General features: G+C 35.4%; 1 protein-coding gene across 1 annotated transcript; it reads left to right on the top strand.

The window, feature by feature from the left end:
- Nucleotides 1-2,845: 2,845 nt before the first annotated feature.
- LOC149816198 (ultraviolet-B receptor UVR8-like) lies at nt 2,846-19,989 on the top strand. Its single transcript, XM_089987535.1, has 12 exons — nt 2,846-2,994; nt 3,072-3,216; nt 3,300-3,392; nt 3,548-3,580; nt 3,930-3,990; nt 4,101-4,216; nt 10,128-10,213; nt 10,337-10,538; nt 17,109-17,162; nt 19,335-19,445; nt 19,529-19,585; nt 19,664-19,989. Exons 1-12 carry the CDS (start codon nt 2,957-2,959, stop codon nt 19,868-19,870), a joined length of 1,203 nt encoding a protein of 400 aa, XP_089843661.1. The 5' UTR covers nt 2,846-2,956; the 3' UTR covers nt 19,871-19,989.
- The last annotated feature ends 483 nt before the right edge of the window (nt 19,990-20,472 follow it).

The raw sequence follows: 20,472 nt of genomic DNA, 5'->3' as shown, positions 1-20,472 counted from the left end.
GTGGAGTTTTGATTATCGAAAATGACTTCGAACTCATTACAAAGATCTAGGACTGTCATTTGACTAACAATGGCCAATCAGTAGATCATGATAGCTAAAACTGTTCAATGAAGAAAGCTCAAATGGTTGATGCTGAGGGGACGAGTGGTAAGCCCACAAAGTTTTATATCGTCAAGACTGACAGAAACTGCAAGTACAGCAGACAGAGTCAGCGCAACTAGGTCTCTAATCCTGAGGGCGGTTTCTCCGTGTAAGAAATCGAAAAAAACTAGGAAATGATTTCCCAACCATCCTTTCTTTCTTTCTTTTTTCGAGAAACTAATCATGGTTTCGATTTTGAATTCCTTCCTTCCAACATGATTTCCTTCCTTCCATGCATAGGGGTATGCTTGATCTTCTCCAAAATCTTATTTGAATGCTCATTGATACATAAAGCACACTTGTTATTGTAAAAGCGGCAGCCCAAAACGCAGGCTTGATCTTTAAATTCTGTTGTTGAAACTGTCACAAGTTTTTTTTTTGTTGGAGAAAGCTGCAAGAAATGGCAGATTTGGATCTAGGACCAACATGAAGCACGTTTAACTATTTTTTGCTTTCTTTGTTTTTATGATTAAGTGAAGAGAAGGTGGATATGATCCTACCATCTCATTTGACTCACATTACCATGACACTGTCATAAAGGTACGTTTTACTCTTGGGTCGGATTTTTATCCGATTCCGACCCGATCAAAAGAAATTTGGGCAGATATGGTCCATATATAAAAATAGGTTCCTTTTTATAAAAATATCATATTTAGAACAAATAATTTTGGGGTCAATCAGATATGTGTGAAATAGGTTCAGAACTGGATCAGAGTCATTCTGACCCGACCCATTTTATATATTTTTATAAAATATAAAAACATATTTAGAACAAATACTTGATTTCACCTTTGAGTGTCTGCAGGTAGGAAAACTTCCAAAAGGCAACCCAAAATGCACAAAAATCTTTGGTTTTGTGAAAAATCTGAGCTTTCAATTGCAGATTGCATAAATGTCCATCTTATTGACATTTCTCAACATATAGTTAGGGATGGCAATGGAATGGAGCGGGGGTGGGGGACAAGGTCTCCACCCCTGCCCTGTCTCCAAATATGGACCTTCATCCCCGGTCCAAAGGGGAGCGAGGCGGGACGGACCCGTTTTCCCTCAGTTCATTGCCATCCTTTAGAAGGATTGGGGGCGGGGCGGAGCAAGCGTAAGTCCATTCCCATCTTCATTCCTGCACGGGTTTTGATTTTAACCTTCATTCCCGCCTCCACCCCGTTTCATGTCCTTCATCCCAGGTCCACTTCCATCCCTGCATCTAATTGCCAAAAGGTGCACCCTGTCCTTAAAAAGATGATGGGGTCGCTTTCTGGCAAAATGATAAAGAATAATTTTTTGGGATAGTTTACATATAAGCGCCTAACATATGGAATATTTACATTTAGCCGCTGTTGGCTTTAAATATTTGTCGTAGGTGCCTAACCTTTCAAAAAATTGCTTGTTTACCCTTGAGTATTGCTAGAAAATAGAGGGGCATGGAAAGTGACCAATGATTTAAGGATAAAAAAAGGTTAAAGTTATTGATGCAACAGTGGATCAGAAGCCAGATCCAATTCAAGCGAGATGCAAGAAAAAAGACTGATGGAGTTTGGATTTTCAACATCCGTTTTGATTTTTAATTTGGTTTAGACTTTTTGGAGTTTCTTTTAATATTTGGATCTTACTTAAGATCCAAAAGTAGGATTAGAGTTCTTAGTTGATGATAAATGTTTGCTATTAGGAATCTTAGAGAGTGGTTGATGGATGATTGGCTCAAGGTAGTCAAAGCTTCTTCTTCTTCTTCTTTTTATGACAAGGAACCCTTCGCCGAAGTGAGGAAAACGCCGGGTGGGGCCCCACGACCACCCTGCCTTACGTGGCCCACCTCTAAAAGCTTGTTAATTAGCGACACAAATCCTATTGCTTACAGCTTTGAAAGGATAAACAAGTCTGTTTAAATTCGGCTCAATATATAGCTTTAGAGCCCAAATTTTATTAATTTTAATTTAGAAGGAATTTTTCTGGTCAACGAGCTAGCTCAAGCTCAGCTTGTTTAACTCAGACTCTCCATGAACTCAAGTTCAGTTTTTACAATGACTATACTATGATACCTTTCCCTGCTGGCAACATGAATGAGGTGAGCTTGAGCAACTCTTTTTTATGTAACCTCAAATCCTAAGTCATGAGAAAATCTACCTCTAAAAGCATTATTACGTAACTAAACTATAAAAACTCAAATTTAATGAAAAAATAAGCAATTAAATAGAAAGAAAATACTCAAAATTCATTCATCAACGAACAATATACCAATCAACATAGCAAATATTTATAAGCAACTAATAAAACCCTAATCTTACAATGAATCTCCGATCAATCGGATATCGAAATTGAATCTAAACAAACTAAAAAGGAAAATTAGATCCACAAGTGGAGTCTGGTCTCGATTCGCTTCGCACCTGCTCCTGCATCACTTTTGTTCAACAAGTTAAGCCGTTAACCAGCCCTACTACAGTGGCACCTGCTCCTGCATCAATTTAGTGATTCATTAACTCAACATAATATGCATTGTTAAGAATGGTTTTCATGAAAGAACATCAAGGTATTCAGGGGCCCCTTTCAATAAGATTCAATTTCAATATTGAGGCATTAGAAGATTCAATTTTAATAGTGAGGCATCTATAATATGACTGATAAAAAACCCTAAAGATAAAAAGAGACATTGGCGACGGTGGGGTTCTCTAAAAAACAAGAACTTGGGAGATGGGTGTGCATCAGTACTCATCGCCACTTGCTCTAAAATTCTCATTCTCACTCTTGATTCCCTCCAAACTTTTTTTTTTTATTTCCAAACACGTCCATTCCCTGGCTGAAGCCAACCTTGCAAGCACTCATGGCAGCTCACACCTCAACCTCTATCGTCTTGTCATGGTCTCTCTCTCTCTCTCTCTCTCTCTCTCTCTCTCTCTCTCTCTACTCATTTTATGGTGCTTTTCTTCTTTTTGCAGGGGTTCTGGTGAAGATGGGCAGTTGGGTATCGGGAACTCGGAGGAGAAAGATTGGGTTTGTTCTGTTCGAGATCTTGAGAGAGAAAGAGTTTGCGGTGTTGTTGCTGGGAGTAGAAACTCCCTGGCAATCTGCGACGATGGGAAGGTGGGTGCCCATTTGATCTTTTCAGTGGGTGTTCCTATGGTTTCAAATACCATGTTTATGCGTTTTTATGTTTGGTGGGTCAGTTGTTTACTTGGGGATGGAATCAAAGAGGCACCTTAGGTCACGACTCCGATGCACAACCCCCAGAATCCAAAATCAAGAACACACCCATTCAGGTGAATCCTTACTTTCTGGGGTAGCATTTGTTGTTATCTTTCTCTTTTACTTCTCTCTTTTCGATAACTTATTAGGGACCCTGACGACCAGGAATCGACAGGAAATCCGAAACGTATTTGGTTTGTTGAAGTTTTTGCATTTCTTTGTAATGCAGGTCAGAGCCCTGGGCCATGTGAGAATTGTGCAGGTGTGTGAAATGCTTGCTTGCCCAATTGTACTAGTGCTCTTCAGAATACGTGCTCTAGAGTTTCGTGATATGATTTTTCTTTATCCCTTTTAAATAAAAAGTATATGTTTAGTTTGTTCATGAAAAGAGTGAAGGTATTTGTTATATGGGTACCAATTCTATTGTTCATTTTTATTTCCGTATGAGCATGACTCTTGCTAAGGGTGTAGTTGTTATATCCACTTGTTTATATTAGAAGCTAATTGAAGGAATGCATCTATTGCCGGAATCTGATGCTCTGATTCTGGGATATTGCGGACTTGATGGCTGGATGATTCTTTTTTTCGCTTTTTCGTTTTCCTTTTTTCAGGCAGCAATTGGAGGATGGCACTGCTTGGCTGTTGATGATCAAGGCCGTGCATATGCTTGGGGTATTCTGCCTGCTGTTTTGTTTTCTTGCCATTGAAAGTCCATGGTTTCAATATCTGTAGAATCAAGTGAGAAGTGGCATGGTTTATCAATTGGGAATTTGAATTTTCAGGTGGAAATGAATATGGGCAATGTGGTGAGGAGCCTAATCAGAAGGAAAACACCCGAACTCTGAGGAAAAAAGTTGTCATTCCGCAGCGTTGTGCACCCAGGCTTTCTGTTCGACAGGTGCTGCCATTGCGCAGAAACATTCATAACTGAATTTTAGTTGGTCCTTGATGTTGCCCAGTCCTTTATGATGCAAATTTTGTTGTGTCTGATTATATTTCAATTCTCTATTTCCTTAGCTAGCTCTGTTAAGGGTTATCCCATAGCCTCTGTTCAATCAATATCAGCTACCTTACATTTCTCAACATATGTCATGATCTTCTCAAGCAATTTAAACTGCACACCTTTTAGCATATTGCATAAATCAGCAATTTGGTCTGTACATCTTGTAGCATCTTGTGTAAGTCTATACCCTACTTCATCTTCTTCTTAGAACCAAATCTATAACATCACTGCAGTGCCCTTTAGATTGAGTTGTAGTCACCAACATGACTCTTGATATTTGTGAGCCAATTTCTCGGGGTATCATCATTTTTATTAAATATTAGGAAGTATCAGGACTATCTCCGTATATTTAAAGCAAAGAAAGAGATATAAAATAACATGGGATAACATAAAGTTGAGGTGTAAATGCTTCCAGAATGTTGAAAGAAAAAGAAAAATAACTATTGCAATAATTTTTACCTTAATATGCTTCGTTTTGCTTTATCACATGATATTCTCAAATTTTTGCAGATATTTGTTGCTACATACATATAATATATATTATTTATTTATCCTTGGCACTCCTCCACTCAATCATACCCTCCCTGTCCTCTATTATCCTCTTGTTGCTTAATAATTTCATTAGATCTTCAAAATGCTTGTCTCTTTTAGGGTTGGCTTTCTTCAGCAAATGGTTTTCCAGACCCTGATGCCCAACCAATGTCACCGCCATGACCTGTTGTATCCTTCACGAAAGCATAGATAGAAGGGAAGCTCTCAGTCAAGGGAATCATTCTAAGTCCATGAATCTCTACAAGAGCTCTTTCTTTCATGCCAATCCAGTTTCATGGATTTTCTGGAGCTATGTTTCTGTGTAAGAAAGTTTGTGTAAGGAAATAGGCGGAAGTGTAACCCAAGAATGCGCAAGCATTCACAAAGTCCAATAATGGACAAGCACTACGGCAATCAAACAAGAAGTCCACAAAGGGACAATATAAAAGCCTAAAAAGGCTACACAAGCATGAAAAAATATAATGAAATATTTATTGAAATGAGCCTTGAAAAAGGCTTACAAATACAAGGGGGAATGACCCCTATTTATACAACAAAACGTGCAAGAGGGACAATCATTGGGGGCTCCCCATAGAGACGTTGGGGGTCCCAACGACTCTATGTGGGACCCCCAATGCATGTTCAAAAAAGGGGATTAAAAAAGAAAATTAAAAAAAATAAGAAGGATAAAATAACCTAATTAATAAATAATTGTTTCTATAAACAATTATGTAAAAAGATAAAAATATCCCTATCGGGTATATATATATATATATATATATATATATATATATATATATATATATATATATATATATATATATATATATATATATATATATATATTAACACCCTCCCTCAAACTTTACGGGAAAAGTTATCTCGAAAGTTTGGAAATACAAAAAAATCAACGGAAGGAATCCAAGTCTTCAAAGGAAATCTCTATCTTTATGGCATATCAGAGGATTTTGCAAATATAAGTATTCAAATGCCTTCATTTGAGATCATCCCCAAGCACCTTCATTGGTTATCTCCATGATGTATCGAAGGTATCACATCTTAAAAATCCTGCATAGAAAGAACAAACCAAAAGAAGACAACAAGTACACAAGAAAAATATTCTAGCCCAAGTGTTGCAAAATTTGAACAACAAGATATTTTAAAACAAGAATAGAGTGATGTAAACAAAATAGTAATAATTTTTTGAATCATTAGATATTAAGAAAGACAAGAGGAGTATCCCTCAAAGATGAAATTAAATCATAATTATAAGAAACCATAACATTGATCATAAGAAGATTTGATTATTTAAAGGACATATGATTCATTAAGGAGAGATAAACAATAAAAAGATATCCTAAGCATTTCAATCAAGCAAACACCATGTGAAAATATCTTTAAAAAGGAATCAAGTCCGAAAAATGACTTCAATGTGAAAATATCTTCAATAAGATCAAGTTCAAAGATGACTTGATTAACCCACAAGAATCACAAAGAGGCTAAGTGCACAAAGGCACAATGAAATACTCACAAAGGAGTATAAATGCACAAAGATATGAAAAAGAATCTTTATTTAGAAAACTTAAAATCTTTAGAAAGGGCTAATCAACTTCATGCATGCAATTATGTGAACCATGCTAATGCACACATATATGCATCATACGGATAAAACATATTTAATGCACATGAAACAATTATGAAAAGATAACAATTTTTATCAATAAAAGATGAGTTAATTAAATTTATGCATACTACACTGTGAACACGATAATCAATTAAAAACATAATTCACTCACCCATCCTAGAGTGATTTCAAGTATAGAAGACCAAATATACATATATATATGTATGTTATCAATGAAATGCATGAATTTTTATCGATAAATATTTTTTCATAAAACAAAGAAACAAGTAATAAAGATTTTTAAGAGATTCATTAAATAATTAAAAGATCCCATATAACAAAGGAAATGATATAAGCAAGTCAAAAACCAATTTGCGGAAGATGACAAATTTAAAAAATCCCATAAATATCAAGAAATGATATTTTGCAAAGAGAGATTTTAAAAACTTATATAAGGAAGGTAAAATGAAATTTGTAAATCAACATCAATTTGTGAAAAAATACATTCTCACAAATATCAAGGAGTGATATTTTGCAAACTTCAATAATGCAATGCAAGATGCATGAAATTATTTCAATTAATCATTTCTCATAGAAGAGATGAGTTAGACAATTTTGAATAGATTAAAAATTTTCAAACATTTGAATAAGTAAATTAGAGCATCGGTTTAACCATCACAAACAATCACCTTCTAGTCCTCCAAAACTCACAAATCAAGTGTACAAGCGATTAGAACAAGAGTATAGATATAATGCCACTAAAGGGTCAAAGACACACACGAAGATTGTATAAATACCTCTTGTCTACATATAATGACACTTAAAACTAGTGTATCAGCGGCTAGAACAAGAGCATAATGTCAACAAAGCGCTAAAAATCACACACGAATGCATGAATAAACAACTCTTGTCTACATGTAATGACACTAAGGATCAAGTGTATCAGCGACTAAAACAAGAGTACAAAGCCAACAATGGGCTAAAAATAACACACGAATGTGTGAATAAATATCTTTTGTCTACATATAATGACACTTAAAAATAAGTGTATCAGCTACTAGAACAAGAGTACAAAGCCAACAATGGGTTAAAAACACACACGAAGGTGTGAACAAACATCTCTTGTCTACATATGATGACACTTAGATAAGAGGCATAAAAAGGAGAATACACCCGAGGTAAGAAGGCTTGTAATGGAAACACTAATGCAATTAAAAAATATCAATTTTGACCATATTTTGAAACACCATGGTTTCAAAAATTAGATATCCATCACAGATACACATAATTAAAAACATCCATAATAAAAACAATGGCCAAAAAATAAATGAGTGATCCAATACACTCACAATCAGAGATTACATAACTATCAGTTAGAGTCAAACTACAAGTTGACAATCTAAAATGACATAAAACGATGTGCACACAACTCACCACAACAAACATCTCTGATTCAACAATAATAAAACCAAGAAGATTGATGCATCATATAAAAGTCTGTGATAGACAATACGAATGCCATAAGAAGGCAATAAATACTCATGAAAATCATTTTCTAAATAGGTGAGTTCATAAAAGGAACCGATATGAAAAGACAATTTCAAATAAAAAACCAATAATAGTAGATGACCAATCTTAGAAAAAATGCAATCATATGCATAACAATATGTCTCATGACAACCTTTTGAATAAACAAGGATCATGCTTAACATAATCAATTCTTAAAGATGAAGTCATAAATTCACCGATCAAGGAATAGATGCACTAGGGCACGTTACATACAAAAAATCTATTAATCTTAAAGAGAAGACAAGAACATATTGTCTTAAAAAGAAGTCTTTTAAAAACAAAAGTCTACTATGAGACAAACAAAACATGTAATATTAAGGAAATAATACATATAAAGTTTTTAGAATAACTTTTTACAATCCCAAAAGTAAGCATAATTACTACCAATCATGAAAATAATCTAATAACTCATAGTTATATATAAGCTATGAAATTGTACCAAACATTATTCATAATGCAATCTATTTTGTGTGACTATGACACATTTTTAGAGAAAAACGAGTTAACATTCTAAAATGCATTCAAAGCATTTAATGCAAGGTTTATAAAGTTTGAATAGAGATGAACTCAAATATCTAAGCATAATCGATCGAGAATGTTTTTCAAAGAATTAGTTTTGCATAATGAGGAAAACATCTTAAAGTTAACCATTGTAATGAGATATGCGGAAATACAAATTACAAGGGATAACACAAAAGGGTTCAATAAAGAACCAAATATCATAAACACATAAAGTGCAACATACACAAAACCCACTAAGGGGTAAATGCCAAAAGGCAAAAGAAGAATATTATTGAGGGAAAAAAGTGAGAGAACCATTGAAATCACATAAAATATGAATATGTCAATATACAAAAATATACACGATATTACCAAAGAGTTAAGAAAAACATGATGACATAAGATGTCCATCATACAAGTTTCTAAAATTTTCATAAAATTCATATAATATACCTAAAAATCATATTTTAGCATATGCCTAGAACTATCAATAATTATTACGATAAAAATTGAATGCATACAACAAAGGAATTAGCCATATGAAAAGCACAATATTTAATGTTTTAAAGGAAAATCATCTATTCTTATAAAATATATTTTTTATGATGATATGCATAATTAAAACACCCCAATTGTTTTGGGATGAAGGCGTAGTTGTTGTTGTTGTTGTATGCATAATTAAAACAAATATTTTATGAAAATATGCTTACGCACGAGATTTAATAATTACTTTAAAAAACCTTTTCATTTTTAACATATTTAACAAGAGACTACTATTAAAAAAAAAAGATACATATATGTAAATGAGATACATAAAGACACAATACATAAGATACAAATAGAGATACATAAACAAGATAAATAATACAAAGGACACTTAAAAAATATGAGATACATACCGGGTAAGAACTTTTCTTGAATCCAAGCCACACAAATTTGAGTGGCACGTTTTTTGAGACGACCATCGTGATGACGCAACACACGATCTATTCTCCTAAAGACCTCGCTCTGATACCATGTAAAGAAATAGGAGGAAGTGTAACCCAAGAATGCACAAACATTCACAAAGTCTAATAATGGACAAGCACTACGGCAATCAAACAAGAAGTCCACAAAAGGACAATATAAAAGCCTAAAAATGCTACACAAGCATGAAAAAATATAATAGAATATTTATTGAAACGAGCCTTGAAAAAGACTTACAAATACAAGGGGGAATGACCCCTATTTATATAACAAAAGGAGCAAGAGGGAGAGCCATTGGGGGCTCCCCATAGAGACGTTGGGAGCCCCCAACGGTCACATTTGTGACCATTGGGGGTCCCAACGATTCTATGTGGGACCCCCAATGCGTGTTCAAAAAAGGGGATTAAAAAAGAAAATTACAAAAAATAAAAAGGATAAAATATCCTAATTAATAAGTAATTGTTTCTATAAACAATTATGTAAAAAGACAAAAATACCTCTATCGGGTATATATATATATATATATATATATATATATATATAGTACATATATTTTAACAGTTTGGCATCTATATTGCCACCCTTCTGAAGTTGCTAACAGGTCCTAATTATCAGGTGGCTGCTGGAGGTACACATTCTGTGGTGCTCACAAATGATGGGCATGTATGGACATGGGGCCAACCTTGGCCACCAGGTGATATGTACGCTGTTCTTTGCTTGTTCTCTTCAATGATTTTGTGTCCTTATGATTCTTTAGTAGTATGCATTTTGTCATTATCTATATTTCTCCTTGGTTATGAGTCCTTTGATATTGCTTATCATAGAAAGCAGATTTCTACTCCTGTGCGTGTACAAGGTCTCGAGAAGGTCAGGCTGATTGCAGTTGGTGCTTTCCATAACCTGGCTCTTCTCGAGGATGGTATGTTGTTGGCATGGGGTAATAATGAGTATGGCCAACTGGGAACTGGGGATACCCAGCCAAGATCACAACCTATTCCTGTTGAAGGTCTCTTGGGACTCACCTTGGTTCGTATTCAACTCACTCATGCCTTACCTTTCTTTTTGTTCACTTTATCATCACTTTTATTTTAAATTTGCAAGAATAATATGTTCAAAAGGTGCACAATCCATTGTCAGTTAAATCTATTTCAATAAGCAATTGTTTTGATAAATGGTGGAAAGGAAGATATGTATGATACAGAATGAAATGAATATGCTGCCACTTTGATTTGCTTTAAAATGTTTTTATCTTCTGATACTGTAGTTTTGTCAATTGCTCTTCAAATATCAGCCATCAATGCATATGGTGATAAAAGTGCATGATTCTGCTGACCTGACACTCTAAAGAAATTCATGATGCATAAATCACAAATGCTTTGCCCACAAGGGCTCCACCCATCTGGTAGGGGTGACTTGTGAATGTCACCAAGTTGACAGGACGTCACGAGTTTGAAACCCATGGGGGTGTGTCCTTTGCTGTAAGGTCGAAGCTGGGGAGGGGGGGGCTCAAGGGTTTTACCAACCAGAGGCCTGCAAATATGGGGTCGATGATGGGGCGGTTTTCCCTTAGCCTAGCCAAAAAAACAAGAAAAAAAGTATATATATATATATATATATATATATATATATATATATATATATATATATATATATATATATATGCTTTTTTACTCTCACCCTACTGCACTTTGCTATCCTTTTCTTTTTTTCTTTTGCAACTATTCATTTAATGCAGTCTAAGCTGTTTATTTGCTTCTCATGTACTGTGTTGACTGTTTATTACTGGAACCTGTATGTCCTTTGAATTGGTATCATTACTAGAAACATTTAGGAATGATATTTTATATGTGCTAAAGTTGCTAAAAATTTGACTTAGGATGCCTTTTGCAGTATCTAAAAATACAAATAAATAAAAAATTACAAAAAATCCATTTATCTTCACAAAACATTATATCAAAAGGGTCAGCCAACACATTTTTGCATAACAAACATACAAAAGAATGCAAGAATATTAACAAACACACAAAAGCCCCTAATTTAAATCCCTAAAATCCATTTATCTTCACTAGACACAATATCAAAAGGATCGGCCAACACATTTTTGCATGTATATATGCAATAGAATGCCAAAAAATTAACAAACATACAAAAGAATGCAAGAATATTAACAAACACACAAAAGCCCCTAATTTAAAGCCCTAAAATCCATTTACCTCCACCAAACACAATATCAAAAGGGTCAGCCAATACACTTTTGCATGTATATACGCAATAAAATGCCAAAAAATTAACAAACACACAAAAGAATGCAATAATATTAATAAACACACAAAAGCCCCTAATTTAAAGCTCTAAAATCCATTTATCTTCAGCAAACACAATATCAAAAGGGTCAGCCAAACACTATATAAAAATAAAAAGGAGGAGAAAGATGAGAGAGTGAGCAGTGAGGGAAAAAAGAAGTATCTTCTTCTTCTTCTTCTTCTTCTTTCTTCTGTTGCGTACACGAGAGACGAGCAACGAGAGACGAGAGACGAGAGATGAGAGCGAGAGAGGATGGAGCAGCGAGAGCGAGGGAGGATGGAGCAGTGAGAGAGGAGGAAGAGATGAAAGATGAGAGAGAGGAGGAAGAGATGAAAGATGAGAGAGAGGAGGGAGAGACGAGAGAGAGAGAGAGAGAGGATTGAGCAATGAGAGACAAAGAAGAGAGGGCCTGACCCTAATAAGCCCCATAAATCAAATAAGGTGCACACCTCAGGATAAGGCACGCCTCTCCCTGAGGTGTACACCTACACCTCATAGCGCATGAGGCGTGCGCTATGGGTAAGGTGTACTATTTAAGTACGACTCAAGGCACAGAGGACCGCGCTTCGAGGTGAGGCGCGTCTCCTTGAGACACATTTTTAATAACACTAAGTAGGATTCTTCAGAGGTTCTTCATCATCCTTTTTCATTTTTACATTGATGATCTTTGGAGTATCAACTCGCTTTTCATCAGTAGGACTCGATCTTTCTATTATCTTAACAATATATTTAGTTTGTATTAAGAAATTACTACGAGGTGAATATGTTACTTCAATACCAAGAAAACAACAAAGAAAACCAAGATTTGTCACATCAAAATTAACCTTAAGGACATCCTTGATATGACCAACTCCCTGTTTATCACTTCTTGTGATAATCTTGTCATCCACATAAAGAAGTAAAATGACTATACCTATATCAAAAGACTTGACAAACAACGCAGTGTCGGTATAGCAAGATTTAAAACCTAGTTGAACCATCACACTACTAAAATGATCATACCAAGCTTTAGAAGTTTGTTTGACCTTAAAAAACTTTGCATAAACGAAAAACTTTTTCATATGTCAATCCTAACCCTGAGGGCTTAAACCTCCTCCTTAAGATTACCATTGAGAAAAACATATTTTATATCCATTTGATAAATAGGTCATTTTCTAATATATGCTATAGTAATGAGTGTTCTAACAATAGTCATTCTAGCTATCAAGGCACATGTTTTCTCGTAGTCTATTCCATATTCTTGACTATTTTCTTTAGTCACTAACCTAGCTTTGTATCTTTATAATATTCCATCACTTTTAGTTTTAATTTTATAAACCCATCTACACTGTATAGTTTTCTTTCTTATAGGTAATAATTGAATTTCTCAATTTTTTGCCTTTTCTAGTGCTTCTAATTCATTGTTCATAGCTTCAATCAATTCTTGATGATTCTTAGTCTCATTATAAGGGGATGATTCTACGTAAAAGTCAATGACCATAAAACATGCTTTATACTTGGGTTCAAGGGATTCTTAGAAAAAAAACATACTAGGTGTTTTGGATATTCTCATCTATGTCTTGAGTTTGAGAATATCTTTCTTATGCACACGAAGGGTGATAGTTGGTACGACGAGTATAGACTTATATCTCATTGTGAGGTTCAACTACATTATCATGGGCATCATTATCAATTTCATGTGCATCATGAGTGTCATCATTGTCACTATCATGCACATTATGAATATCAACATCATCATTCTCATGCATATTTACATCATCATGTTTACTAACTAGATAAAAAAGAAAAGAGTACTCATAATATTTCTTAGACTCAACCTAATTAAATCCATTTTCTTCTTCAAGAAAAGTGACATTTCTTGAAACATAAAGTTTGTCATTTTCGATCTCATAACACCTATTGTATCCCGTTTGATTTTTGGCATATCATAAAAATACACAAGGAATGACTTTAGCATAAAGTTTATTATTTTTGTTGGTAAGAACAAAGCATTTACAACAAAAAACTCTTAATCTTTTGTAATCGGGAGGAGTTTTAAACAATTTTTCTATGGAGAAATGTTTTCAAGAATAGTTGAAGGCATTCTATTAATTAAATAAACCGCCCTAAGAGCGGCTTTGGCCCAAAAAAATTTAGGAACATTTTTTGAGATAAGCAAAGTCATAGTGGTTTCAATAATATGTCCGTTTTTTTTCGCTAAACCATTTTGTTGTAGTGTTGGGACATGATCTTTGATGTATAATTCCATAATGATTAAGATAGTTTTTTAAAACATTTGACAAGAACTCTCTTCCAAAATCGGATCTAAAAACCCTAATGTTTGCTCAAATTGTTTTTAACATAGTTATGAAATTTTTGAAAATTATCAAATACTTCAGATTTGATTCTAAGAAAGTATATACATGTATGTCTACTATAAGCATCCACAAATATAACATAGTATTTAGACATTACCGGTGTCGGTCTCCATAGATCTGAATATATTAACTCAAATGGTTCTTTAGAAACAAAATGACTAGATCCAAAAGGTAAGGATTTTGTTTTACCAAGGATGCAATCTTCACAAACCAAATCCTTTTCATTACAATTTTCAAGAAATGGAAACAAATGTAATTTTGACATAGTTGGATGTCCTAATATCCTATGCTAATTTTTCATATATTTCTTTTCAACAAAATTACAAAAAAATTGATTTGATAACTCTAGATTTTCCATGAAGTAGAGATCCTCACTTCTATGGTCTCTCCTATTTGGCCTATCAGACTAGAGATCTTGCACCAAACAACCACTAGATAAAAAAGATATCATACATCCATGATCAGTTATTTGAGAAATGAATAGGAGATTCAAATTCAATTTTGGTACGATAATGTTTGGCACATAAAGTTTTGAATACTTTTGAAAAAATCTTTTAAGGTTCCAAAGCCTTTGATTTATAAGGAAGTTTCATCGGCAGTTGAAACATAAGAATTGTAAAGTTAATATGACATTCAGATAATATGGACTCATTAGGAGTCATATAAAAAGATGCATCAGAATCAAGAATCCAAAAAGTCTTATCAGGGTCAACACATGTGGATACAGCTGCATCGAAGAGGGAAGAAAATTAATTTTTAACACTTCTTTATATTCACACTATTAATGAGTCATCCCATAATCTTGTAATGACCCATCTTCCATAACTTTCATCTTTTCTCTTAATCTGCAACAACTTTAGTCATGTTATTTCCTTGAACCTCTACTTTTTCATTGTCGTTCTTTGTGAGCACAAGTTTTGGCTCCTTCTCGGTGCCATCTACTAAGCCCTACAAACCCTTCCCCAAATTTGATGTTTCACGATTGACGTCCACATCACATAATTGGTATCATTGACTCTCACGGGAATCGTGATGATGGTCTCTCAGTCCTCCTCCATAGAAATGAATGGAGAGAGAGCGAGGGAGATATAGCGGAAGCAACGTTCTTTTGGACACCATGATCTATGAACTCACGTCCAAACGAGCAATATTCTAAAGCTCTAAAACCATATAATGAAATGAAAGAGCTCCAACACACCTCAGGTAAGAGGCAAAATACAACCCACACTGGGTTCAAACACAAGAGCCAAAGAGAGGGAACACTTAAAAATTAATAAGTTTATTAAGAAACCAATGCACATAAAGTGCATAGATTTTTAAGAGACAAGAGGTCCCATATTTATATACAATAAGAGAGGTTGAGGGATCCCATTGTAGCCGTTGGGGAGCTCCCAACAGCTATAATAGTCAAGGACTAAAAAAACCCTTGATTATCATACAAAGGACATAATTAAAATAAAAAAGGAAGCAAGAAAAAAAGATTGTTCTGTCCCTAATGTGCAGATTCTATTACAAGTGTAGAATTACAAAAATACCCCTAGAGGGTATTACCTATTACAATATTATATATATATATATGTCCTATACAATATTATATTTTAACATATGCAACTAACCTGGATTGCTCTTTTAAATGTCTCTTGTAGAATGTTTAAGCCAGCAATTTAAATAAAACTTAATGTTTTAAAAATGTACAAAGTTTGACTGCCAATCAACACTATTTTGTTCTATGTTTGGTCAAGCTTGGGCATTAGTGGCTTGATTGAACTATTTAGTTTAGATTGACAAGGATTGAGGGTCTATAAGCGCCATGGTCACCAGATCTTTTGAATCCATTAGTTTTTTAAAGCTTTCTCTGTAAAAAAAAAATCCAAAAATATTACGATCAATGAAAAAAAAAATTGTAAAAAAAATATCCCGTTGTAATGTTATCATGACACTTTTGAGAAATCCAATTGTTTTGAGTTTTTAATAATAATAATAAATATTATCATCATCATTTTCTACTTGAGGAAACTGCTGGTGAATCGGTGATATTATTGTGAGAACAATATTTGTGACTAATCTATGGAAAGGGCTTCTCGACCTACCTGGCTTGAGGCTTTGAACAATATCGGGGCTGTTCAGGCTTGCGCTCGGAACCCAAATGTGCTGTCATGTGGTCGTGGTTATCTTTGTGAACCATGATTCCCCTATATGCACCAAGGGTTTGAGTTACTAAACACCACTCAATATCACATCGTTTCTTTCATAATGGTCCCACACGGAATCCTTCCCAAGTGTAACAGGTGGTGTTTCAGTTTGGTCATGCCATTAAGTTGCTGAATGGCCAAATTGACCCACTTCCTGGCTTATAGATGTGCTATGGCATTTGTCCAGTACCTTGTGGATTCCTTGACAGTGAAAGTCCAAATTAGCACATGAAAATCACATTACTTTTGATAATTGGTATGTGTAGATTATGTCTGCTAGAGTGATGCCCAGAATGGCATGCATGAGACCTTACGAATTAGATCTGATGATTCTTTTTTGTTTCATTGGTGAAACTGAGTGTGTACCTTGTGGAATAATGAGTAATTGATTATATAGCCTTCATGTATTGTAATTGGTTATACCTCAGCTATTTTCTTTTATTTTAATAAAAAAGTTCCTCTTGAGTCTCAACGAAAGAAAGCTAGCATCGGTCTAAAAGAAATGAAAGTTAGCATGGCCTTCAATCTGTTATGATGGAGGATAATTGTTTTGTGGCGGGCTCATTATGTATCTTTGGCCATTCTGTTCTCACATTTGTTGATTTGTTATACTAGATTTGTAGCTATTATTTTATGATATTTATTTATTTATATTCTGTTTCTTTGGATCCTTTTGTCCACCAGCACGAGCCTTTGAGGTCTCTTCCATTACTGAAGGAAACCTATTTTATTTTGTTCTGTAGGTTGACATTGCTGCTGGAGGATGGCATTCCACTGCATTGGCTGATGATGGAGAGGTCTCTCTCTCTCTCTCTCCTCTATTCTTCCACAAAAATTGGTGAATCCATGATGTGCATTTATTTCCACAAAAATTGGCCATTCATGCAAAATTTTGGTAGTTCATAAGAGCTTCTGCATATCTGTTGACTGGGTTGTGGAGAATCTCATCTGGAAGGAATGGTTTCTTGAAAATGGCATCATATGATGCTTGATATCTTGCATGTTCTTATTGAGATGGTTTGAGTCTATTATTATCTTTTGCTTGTGTGTTTTCCTTTGTTCCTTTTTGTTTGTCGGAAATATAAGGGCATTTTGGTCCATTTTATTAGATGCATGCTTTTAGATGTTGATTGTGTTCATGTACTGATTTTGCCTGTAGTATACTGTCCAACATCAGACATAACTCTATTATGTTTCTTTTATGTTTATCATCTTTGTGATGCATTGGGTTTTATACATGCATTGCTTATGTTGGATCTTTTGTTGTGCTTTTTGATAGCCTGCAAATGAAGTAGACCAGTCCCTATTTTCATGTCCTGGAAAAGCAGAATTCCGATTAATGAAATATGTTTATCTACCAGTGAACCAGTCATTAGAAGTTATCATTTGGTGGTTTCTTATAATTAAATTAACTTGTTTTAAATATTCATAGGTCGCTCTTGTGCCACCTTTACCCAGTGAAGTTCTTTCTGTGATAGTATAATATGAATTAACCACGGACTTCCTGAAGTACTTCTGCCAAAGATTGGCTAGTGCTACTATAAAACATTCTTGCTTATCCAGGAAAGAGTTGTGCATATCCAATGTTTGGATGCCATACAGTAGGACCAAGCAGTAAGCCAAGAGTCTCCTGATGTGGAGGGAGAACATTGTCACAAATGTCTCTGATATTTTGAAAATTCCTTCATATGAAAACATGAAAGATATTAGAGGTATTCCATCACAATTTTAGTAGACAAAATTTTTCAATGTAACATCTTATTATGATGCATCTCCAGTTTAAATAGTATATTCTCCTAATCCAATATGATTTTTAGATATGAATGTTTTTTTCTACTTGTTTATATCATCATTCAGAAAAGACCGTTATCGTTTTCTATTTTCTTGCTTTGTTTTTCAGAGTTCTTTTCTTTTACAAATTGCCAAGATCTTGATATTTTTTCTGAAAAATGGTATTAACATTTCCCCAAATTACTGTGGAGAAATAGCCAGTATCAATCTGGTGACTGTGATAGGGTCTAAATACGAGAGCAGATCAGGTGATCTGCCAAACCACTTTAAGGAAAGCGATGCCATAAAGTGATTTGGCATCCTCACCGTCCACAAATTGCACAAAGACCGTGGGGTCTTCGTGGGATGAAGCAATGGACGGTGAAGATGTCAAATCACTTTCTTAAAGTGATTTGACAGATCACCTGATCTGCTCTCTAAATACTGATATTGGTTAGTAGCCTTTATGCGATATCGTCTTTAATAATGTCTTGTATATCTTTTTTTTTAATTTCTTGGTTGAGTTTTGAATAGTGCAAGTAGGTTGTCATCGTCAAGGTTGTTAAATGCGATGAGGCGAAGCGAGGCGTTGAGCCTGCGCTTCGCCTCTGAGGCGTACGCCTCAGTACCTGAGGCGTACGCCTCTCACAACTGGTATGGAAGTGAAGTGGTGGGAGGGGAGGCAGGGAGCGGCGGAGGAGCAGTTGGCCGGCACGTGACGGTGGATCCACCGGCACTTGGGGTTAGCACAGCAGACGAATCGGGCGGAGGAGGAAGACTTGGGGATGAAGGAGGGGTTCTGGAGGTTGATGAGGGTCTATTTGCGCATCACAGCACGCCTCAGTACCTTGAGCGTGCGCCTCGCCTCTGAGGCGTACGCTTCAGGTACTGAGGCGTACGCCTCTCACAACACTGGTCATCGTAGCTTATCCTTTAAAATAACTTCTTTTAAGGGCTCAATATAAGCATGGTGAATCTCAACTATCATAAACACATTTGCTGTTGAATGGTGGTTTCACTTGTTGAACGATGTGTTATGCAACATCTCTGTGTATAGGAAGTTCTTGTCATCAAGTGCATTGCTCAATGACAGTGTGGAAGGCCCACTTTATGTTTAAGCTCAACATTGGCATCAGGAAATGCCAAGTTCATGTGTATTTTTTTAACAGATTATGTACTTTCCTTGGATTGCATTGTAGATTTATGCATGGGGAAGAGGTGAGCATGGTAGGCTTGGGTTTGGTGATGACAAAAGTAGCAAAATGGTGCCTCAGAAAGTGCAGCTTCTCTCTGGCTTGGTCATCGCTCAGGTACTTGAATGGCATTTGCATACAGGCTAACGCATAACCAGCTCTTTGCATGATTGATCACGCGATGATCTTTATATTGACAGATTTCATGTGGAGGAACTCATTCTGTTGCCCGAACACGTGATGGCCGTATGTTTTCGGTGAGTACTGACGACTCAATGCTATAAACAAATGGACAAGCTGTTCGAATTATTGATTGTCTTTTATTTGCTTTAAAGTTTGGACGTGGAGATCATGGACGTCTGGGTTATGGCCGGAAAGTGACAACTGGTCATCCAATGGAAGTTCCAATAATCGTTCCACCACCAAAGGATTTTGAAGGTACAGAAGGACGCTGGTTTGCAGAACAGGTTGCCTGTGGTGGTCGACACACACTAGCAATTGCTTCATGGATTAGTGAGCCGAAGCAGTTGATATATGATTAATAATTCCCATGACATAATAATCAGGAATGTCGTAAAAGAATTGATTGAGATGAGAGCACCAGAACTTGTATAAATTATAAACTATGCAGTGATTTAATAGAAAAAAAAAGCAATGAATTTAAGCAGCAGTGGGTGGCCAAATTGTTACACTGTATACCAACGGGGGCTCCGCTTGTCTGGTAGGAGCAGCTAGTGCACGTCACCTTGTGCTGGGGCGTTGCAGGTTCAAAACCCAATGGTATAGTTGTATAACTGGTAGGGGTCTGACTAACCCCAGCTTGCCTTTCAAAAAAAAAATTTGTGTTACACTATAATTCCTTTTATTTGGTTTTCAATCTTCAGATCATTGCTTTACAAGCTTTTTCAATTCTTTGCGATATTTTGGGGGCATTTGCATCATGTGAGAACAGGAAGAGGATTTCTGCAGACACACAGAACTCAACGTGTTTTTCAACAGGCCCCACTGCATGATGCAAATGAGGGGCCCACTTTCTTTCTGGAAAGTACCCCCAAAATCAATGCCAGAGAAATTATTTCTGGGTGTGGACTTCAGGGTGAGACTTGCTTTCCAAGGAAGAAGGTTCTGCGAGAGGCAAACTACG

Source organism: Nuphar pumila, chromosome 14, assembly GCF_984573655.1.
Source record: "Nuphar pumila chromosome 14, dmNupPumi1.hap1.1, whole genome shotgun sequence".
Taxonomy (NCBI): Eukaryota; Viridiplantae; Streptophyta; class Magnoliopsida; order Nymphaeales; family Nymphaeaceae; genus Nuphar; species Nuphar pumila.
Note: the sequence above shows the minus strand (reverse complement) of the source record. Positions and strands in the feature narration are given on the sequence as shown.

Coding starts and splice junctions, on each gene's coding strand:
- LOC149816198 (XM_089987535.1), top strand. CDS start 2,957: ATGGCAGCTCACACCTCAACCTCTATCGTCTTGTCATG. Junction 3,393..3,547: donor TCAAGAACACACCCATTCAG/GTGAATCCTTAC, acceptor TTTGTAATGCAG/GTCAGAGCCCTGGGCCATGT. Junction 4,217..10,127: donor CCAGGCTTTCTGTTCGACAG/GTGCTGCCATTG, acceptor CCTAATTATCAG/GTGGCTGCTGGAGGTACACA.